General features: G+C 33.8%; 1 protein-coding gene across 1 annotated transcript in view; it reads left to right on the top strand.

The window, feature by feature from the left end:
* Nucleotides 1-4,916, top strand: part of LOC117125244 (adhesion G-protein coupled receptor G2-like) — a 6,334-nt gene extending 1,418 nt beyond the window's left edge. Inside the window, exons 2-7 of the mRNA XM_033271705.1 lie at nucleotides 137-309; nucleotides 763-927; nucleotides 1,477-1,589; nucleotides 1,878-2,140; nucleotides 3,321-3,390; nucleotides 3,786-4,916. Of these exons, the coding sequence (XP_033127596.1) occupies nucleotides 137-309; nucleotides 763-927; nucleotides 1,477-1,589; nucleotides 1,878-2,140; nucleotides 3,321-3,390; nucleotides 3,786-4,110 (1,109 nt within the window). The 3' untranslated portion in view covers nucleotides 4,111-4,916. The remainder of the gene's footprint in view (nucleotides 1-136; nucleotides 310-762; nucleotides 928-1,476; nucleotides 1,590-1,877; nucleotides 2,141-3,320; nucleotides 3,391-3,785) is intronic.
* Nucleotides 4,917-8,497: the final 3,581 nt, after the last annotated feature.

The raw sequence follows: 8,497 nt of genomic DNA, 5'->3' as shown, positions 1-8,497 counted from the left end.
ATATATATGTACATATATAAAATGTTACTAAACTTACTCAAGAAATGTGAAAACAATATATATTAAATGCGTTCACACAAAATTCCCTGGTATCGCAAACCAAAGGCTTCATTATGATATTTTTTTTTCCTTTTAGATTTCCGGATTATAGTTATTGTTTACAATGACAGTAGACTGTTCCAGTCTGCTCAGTTCATTAACGATAGTTCAGGTCGCAGACCAAATAGTCAAGTCATTTCTCTATCGGTGCCTGGATTAGATCGTGTTGAATTGGACGAGCCCATCGTTACCACGTTCATTCCCATTGAAGTAACTTTTTTTTTATGTATTGATTTTATAATGCTGAGATTATTAATAATTATAATGACATGACAGTTACCAGTAAATTGCTTTTAATTAAGAATAATAATACTTCAACTAATAAATGAATAAATACAACATACCAATATTCTATTTAAATTGATATTATTATTCCAAAGAATAATCACTATTGTAAATATTAATAGTCATTCAAAGCAACTTATTACACTATATCAATATTGTGGCTAACGTCTGGTAATTTTATTGGTGGGGTTGCCTGCTCCTGCGCTGATTACCAACAGCAACACTTAAAGCATGTGGACCCAGTGACCAGGGAAGAGAACTGCGTTTTATAACCTCAAAGAAGAGACGCATTATAAATGCCTATACTAGTACCCTTACCTATACCAGTATCCACTTAGTCCTAACATTTGCACATCAATTACACGCTATGATTTTCAGATCTCTGAAACAAACAGAAATACAACCTGTGTCTTTTGGGACTTCGTACTGGATGGGGTTGGAGGATGGTCAACTGAAGGCTGCACATTTGTAAATGGATCGGAGGATGGGAGTGATAGGCAGTATTGCGAGTGCACTCATCTAACTAACTTTGCTATACTTATGGTATGTTCACAGGCAAAACATCCGTTTACTTAATTTATGAATCTATTCACTGGCATAATGAATTTGTGCTTTTATCTAATTATAAAAATAATTATTATGTTAATTATTCTTTTAGTTTTATTCCATTGATAATGATAATATTAAAAATAATAATAGTGATAATAGTATCGTAATTATTATATCATTATCTTTATATCAATATCAATAATAATAATTATTATTATTTTTATTATTATTATTATTACTATTATAAGTATTATAAATATTATTTGTTATTATTATTTATTAATGTTATTTGTTGTTATTATTATTATTATTATTATTATTATTATTATTGTTATTATTATTATATTAGTCTTCAGATTGCTGTATGTTATGGGGCAGCTGACTCTCAATGAATTATAGTAAAATTTTGTTTAAGCTGCCCCTGACCATAATTTTTGTAAATGTGTATTGGTCGAATAAATAAATGAAGGAAATGAAATGAAATGTTATTTCTTATACGGTAATTCTACATATGTAATTGTAATGCGTCTCTCCCTTTAACAGGATTTCCATCAGTTGTCATCTCTTCCCCCTGCAGCTGATGTTGTGACTATTGTTGGCTTAAGCATATCGATTGCATCGCTTTTTCTGACATTACTTACTTTTGTGAGTAAAAAGTATGTAAAGATTTCATATGTTATTATTACCTTTATTATATAGGCCTATAGTAAATATATATAATAGTATAGTAAATGATAAATAGTATAGGCTGTAGCTTTGTGTTTAAAGACTATATTTTTCCAGCAGTGTGTTAGCAGAAGGAGATATAATGGTATAAAATTATGAACAAAAATTCAACAAAAGAAATTCAATACACTTAATAAAGAAAGAAAACAACAAAAGTCTTAAATCGTAATTTGTATAAAGATTATGATGACTTCATCATTTTTAAACCATATTCTCAGGAAATTTCGAAAGAGTGAACCAAAGCAAATTCTATGTCAGCTGTGTTTGTCTTTGCTTGGTCTCTATATTGTATTTCTTGCTGGAATTGATCAAACTGAAGACAAGAATTGGTGTACGTTTGCTGCAGCTCTTTTGCATTACTTCTTGCTATCGTCAATCTTCTGGATGAGTGTTCAAGCTGTAAAAATGTACTATTTACTTGTGAAAGTTGTTAATAGTCACGTGTCTCACTTTGTCTTTAAAGCTTGCTTGTTTGCATGGGGTAAGAATTTAATTTTGATATTATTTTACTTTGATATTTATTTTATTTTGCGTCTTACTAATGTTAATGTTTTAGTGTTACAGTGACTTTTTGGTACGTGCGAAGCATTGAGCCCGCGCCTCACTGCTATTCTTGTTGTTGTTCTTGTTACCAAAACCTTAAAAACCTTTAAAGAGCGTCCAGCGTCGCCAGTTTTGAACGAACGTGCATGAAATGTTGTACACATAAACTAGAGGGGATTTCCAACAAATGTTCACTGCCCTTTTTAAAGTTGGACCCCAGGGTTCCCCCCTACACTTACAAAACAAAACAATGGTTTCAAACTTTAAAAGCAGCCAGCGTCACCAGTTTTGAACGGACGTGCATGAAATTTTGTACTCATAACGTAGTGGTGATTTCCAACAAACGTTCATTGCCCTTTTTTAAGTTGGACACCAGGGTTCACCCTACACCTACAAAATGGGGGTTTCAAACTTTAAAAGCGTCCTGCGTCGCCAGTTTTGAACAGACGTGAAGGAAATTTTGTACACATAAACTAGAGTTGAGAAGTTAGACCCCATGATTCTCCTACACCTACAAAACAAAACAGCAAGTTTGAATTGTATATTTATTTTTTTTTTCTTTTGTCAAACAGTTCCCTATCCATGTTCATTAAATAAGGAAATTAACACTAAGGCACGATTCGAACTTGTGACCTTCGATTAAGGATGTGTTCTAAAGAACATAAGGTTGTGAGTTTGAAGAGCGTTTTGGTATTCAATTTTTTTTTTACCAATTTTAAGAAAGCTAATTTTTTTTTTTTCAATTTTATGTATTTTAACTTTGTACAAATGATCATTCTAAATATTTTTTTTTTCTTGTCCAAGTAAACATTCTAATTATTTAAAAATTACTGTACATTATTGCTACCGTGTTAGCACAAATTTTGCACAAATGATCATTCTAAATAATGTGGTTTTTTTGTGTTTTTGTTTTTGTTTTTTTTACAAATAATAATTATTTAAAACTTTCTATCTGATTAGCTCTTCAAAAGAAACCCAATATATTAACTTGTGCCTGTACCGTATAAGAATCGAGGAACGCTCGGACCTTGTGAGCTCTCGCCCTTGGTTACATATGGGAAACCAGATCAACATATATTATTTTGCTTAAAAATCATTAATTTTAACTTTTTCTACAGGTTTCCCAGTGATAATTGTTTTGGTTTCTGTATTTATTGACCATAATAGCTATGTGTATTCTGCTAAATAGTAAGTTAAAGAAAAGTTTAAACAATTCTTTGTCAAACTGAAGTGTTTTGTTTGTACAGTGGACACTGCCAAACCCCAAGTATAAAACAATTTAAGAAAACAAGCCTGGCAATTGCTATATACAGTATAATTTCATTTGTTACCTATGTTTTACCAACTTATAATGTAAGGCAACACATGCACCATTTGGTGATTTGTAACTTATTCCTATATATACTGGTCATTTCCCTACATATTATTTTATACTTACTGTATGTGCAAATTTATTATTATTTTATGTGTGTATTATTTAACATAAGTATTAAAGTATTAACTAAAAACATATTGTAAAACTGTTATGAAACATGACATAATGGCTTCTTTCTAATTTCCTGATGTTATTTATTTACTTGCAGTTGTTTTCTGACACTCCAACACATGTACTACTCTGTAGCAATTCCTGTCGCTCTATCTTTACTTTTCAACATGACCGTATTCCTCCTGGTTTTGCATAGTTTAAGCCAGCTCGGAAAAAACACAAATCAATCAAGAGGAAAAGAAACCAGACGCAGTGGTATGTTGATGTTGAAAAATGGAGTGACCATTACAGCAGTTTTGGGTTTAACATGGCTGATCGGCTTCTTTTCCATCGGAGATGCTTCCGAAGTTATGCTGTGGCTTTTTTGTATTCTTAATTCTTTCCAAGGGTTACTTATCTTCGTATGTATGTGTTGGAAATAAGGATGTACGCATTTACTGGTGGAAGACGTTACTCAAAATATAACAGAAAATACTCTTTAGATTGACTATATTGGCAGAACCAAACAAAGTTTCAGATTTTCAAAAAAAAGAATCCTCGCTCAAAACACACATATCTATACACAGGATTCGAACCCGGGACTTTCTGATGTTCCATCCTGTATTAGTTTTAGGATACTTTCATTTTACGTTATTGTTGCTTTTTCATGATATATTATATTGGTTATTTTTGGATGTCTTGTTTAACGTGTGCCATTGTTAAAATAAAGTGTTATAAAATAAGATGAAAAATAGCGAATAATAGCAAATATAGACATTTTTGAGTGGTATATTCTCAAATAAGCCGATATGCACTAGGCAATACCATTTTAAAGGTGTGGTGTAGATCTATAAAAAGTGTAAATTAATCATAGGCCGTCTTTAGGTCACATTTTTATTGGCAATTGACAATTACATACCGTACGCCCATTTATTTCTATTTTTCTTTCTCATTAATCTGATTATCTTTGGTGTATTTTGCCTTATTTAATATTTCATTTCATTTTATTTTTATTTAAATTTATTCGATTATGCGCCCGTTATTAAATGGTGTGTTCAAAATCCGAACGCTGTAAACGGCGAATTAAGGATTTGCAAGTAACTAAGTTTGGAAGTGACATCAGTGGATGATCAGTGACTTGTGTACAAAATGATATCGTAATGATTTGTTAGTACAGTATAACAGTATGTAATTTCAATCTGGTTGTATATCTTGTCAATATTCAATAAAACTTTAAGCTAGAATGAAACTTTTTATATGCTCTTTAATCATGCTTGTCGTTGTCCCTGATATGGCAGACCGAGGCTGTGAATGGTAAGTAGTCGTAGCTGTTAAATTATAATCAGATTTTATATATATTTCTCACAAAAATTACACAAGTCACTCAAAGTATTCATTAAAAAAATACATGCATGCCTACATACAAATTTCAACATTAAAATAATAGTAACTGTAAACACTCAGCAAACACAAAACGTTTTATGTCACAAAAGATGTTTCTAACATCCTAGTATCACCTGATCTGTCTGCTTTGATAAACTAAATAATCGTGTATAGGCCTAATTTTCGTTAGTTTATAAAGTGCTATCAGTGTTTTTATTTCATAAATCTACCAGACTAATATGCCTACGGCTCTAACTATTTAATAAAATCAAGAGTTGACAAATACTTAAAACTGCATCTAAGGTAATCAGTAAATGTACCTGGCGAGAGATGTTCGGCTTTTTTTTTTTGCTTACGAATTATGCGTCAATGGCTCCGAGAACGTGGTAGGGCACAACAATATCGAACCAGAGTCCCTCAGAAGCTAGATACGCCACTGAATTAATAGGCCTTATATTATTATGCGTGTGTAGCAGAAGTGTTTTCAATTGTGTGCATTCATGGTCTAGTGCAAACTTTTACTTCACAGCCTTTTTACGATTCCAGGCACCAAGCTGCGGCCCAGCAGCCCAGCCGTGACAAAATTTCATTCTATACAAATTAAAGTATTTTATTAAAGAAATAATACAGTATACAGGGGGGTGGGGAGGGCCCGTGCCCCACCCCTCCCCCGTCAGTCAAGTCGAAAAATAAATGAGGGGGAGACAAATTTTAGTGAAAGAGAGGACAGAGGAAAAAAGGAGTGCACATATGAGTTCAGTCGCGATCCAGCAGTGGGTGAAAGAAGAGGTCGATTATTTACCACTTATTTACACCAACCATGGTAAGGCTAAGGTGGGCGTAAACTTCATTTTGTGCTCCCCCGTCAAAAATTCTCTGGATCCGCCCCTGGTACACTTGTGTTTTCAATTGATTTTTTTTTTACCATGATTCAACCGAACATTGCCTAATGGGCGCTCCTGATGCTCATTTTTACTTTTCTTGTTCTCAAATCTTTTTATATTTTTTGTGCATGTTGAGCATCGAATAAATTCAATCAATCAATTCAGCCACACACGTCGTAGCTTTCTCCTTCCAAAAACTTTCACACACACCCAGTCCCTCCGCAACAATGAAAGACGATCTGGTGATTCATCCACTACAGTTGTTTCTTTGTCACACCTTTCATTTGCATTTCTTCTCCACTAATGATAATTTTTTGTAAGCTATAACCCAAAATCATTTTTTTTCGTCGCTAAATGTATTTTTAGTCCACCTCAGTTGCAACATGGTTGGTGTTGAGGTGAGAACATTTTGAGAATAAGGACCTTAAGTTGCCCGGAAAATGCACACTTATCCATTAGAAATCGTACAGGTGATTCAACAGTACAATACAACAATCTCCGATACAATCTAGTGGGTGAGATCGTACCGTCTGTACCCCCCCCCCCCTTTGCATCCGCCCGAGGCATGCAGAACACATGTTTCAGCAGGGAGAACATGTTCTGCAGTGCTGGAGTTGCATCGTTGTGTCTCAGTACCACTTACTGCCTTGGATCTTAATAGGCGGCCCTCGTGCCAAATTTGGCCCGTGATGCAATTTACTTTGGCCCATAAAGAAAAACAAAATAATGAAAAAAAATTTAAACAATACAATTTTCGATAAATACAAGGTCATAAATAGAATAAATAGCGCCAAAAATGATGACTGGGTACTCTTCATGGTTCTATTTTTCACTGTGTGTTTCAAACAAGACATAAGCGCGTTATGATTATTTGGTGGTTACCCCAATCAAATCTAAAATTAAACCCTGTAAACAGAACTATATATAAAAAAAACTCTTAAGATTGGTAATCTAGTTAGCTCTTCTAAGTTCACAGCATCCCAGAGGAAGTCAAATGTTATCATAGAAATAACATATAACAGTTTAAGGATTGCAGAGTTGATTCGTGATTTGAGACTCATTTCATTTCATTTATTCGTCTCAAAGTACAATTCACATAAAAGACGATTCACAAAAAGACGGAGAGACAGGAAATCCAAAAAAAAAAAGCTAAATCGACTGTCAAGTGGATTACCTAACAAAAATACAGAGACAACAGACACTCATGGTAGAAGAACACCATCAAAGAGGTAAACACAACTAAATTTACATTATTTTGCAATACGTCAACGGTATATTATTGTAATCAATATTTATATAGCGCCTTAGAATCAGTGGCGTAACGATGGGGTCGGGGCCCTGTGTATTTCTGAAACGGGGGCGGGCCTTTCGGGCCCCGGTCACCAATTCCATCGTGGGATTTTAGATGTGCATTGTTATTCTAAATGTTTTTCACGACGAATAAATGATATAATATGGATCCAGAAAATTGAGGCCAGGGAGGGATTTGTACAGTTGAGTCTATACCACCTCAGACCCACCATGGTTGGGGCTGAGGTAAGAAATTTTTTGAATATGGCATATTTAGATGGCCGGAAATGGCACTTCACGGACATTGTGAATTGTGAATAGGCCTATATATTTTTTTTTTTATCTCCAGTTAAAAAATATTTTGAAAAATTTAGTGGGGCCCCGGGCCGGCAGCTCCAGGCCGGCAACTCCCCTCACCCTCACTCTTTATTCCGCTACTGGATATAATAAATGTCCTACAGTCGATTTCAGACACTTATGCTGTTGCCCTTGTGGGGCTGAGAAAAGAAAATGATGACACATTTAGATTGCCGTAAATGGCACTCACAGACTTAAAATTGTGTATATAATTTTTTTTTTATCTCCATTGTTATTTTTTTGACAAAATTGGTTGGGTCCCGGGCTGAGAGGGGGCCTTGTCGTGCCGACAATAATGAAAATAATAATAATAATAATAATAATAATAATAATAATAATTAGTTTTTCTATAATAATAATAATGTTTATTATTATTATTATTATTATTATTTTTAAGCGCCTTTTCGGGATAGATTACAAAGTGCTGCATGAAAGGTCACAAATTACAAGAAAAATATACTCAAGTAGGTCCTTGAGTCATTTGTAAGATGTAATTGTTGAATCTGTATGCTTGACTTTGGATGGAAGTGTGTTCCAGACTATTGGTGCTGGCTGTGACAGAAATACTTGATCTCCAGCTTTGATGTACGTGGAGTTAGCAAAAGATTCTGGGAGGATGTGCAAGAGTACGAGTGGGTGTGTATAATTGAAGACGATTTTTGATGTAATGGTGGTGATTTGTGCAGCATTGGTTTAAACTCATGGAGATGATTTCATTGTCAATTCTCTGTGATATTGACTATATCTATTTTAAGCGACAACATTCTCAACACAAATTTTATTTTTTCTAATCTAGAGTAATTAGGCTTGTGTTTTAGTTCCACATTAACAGTGAAATTAAAAAGCGTTAATTATTTGAGTAACATCCATTTTCCCCAAATAAATAAACCGCACCAACGAATAAACGCCCCTATGA

The sequence above is a fragment of the Anneissia japonica genome, unplaced genomic scaffold, assembly GCF_011630105.1.
Source record: "Anneissia japonica isolate Jap-2015-1 unplaced genomic scaffold, ASM1163010v1 scaffold1298_len59377_cov125, whole genome shotgun sequence".
NCBI lineage: Eukaryota > Metazoa > Echinodermata > Crinoidea > Comatulida > Comatulidae > Anneissia > Anneissia japonica.
The sequence above is the reverse complement of the archived record's forward strand: the minus strand, read 5'-3'. Positions and strand labels throughout refer to the sequence as shown.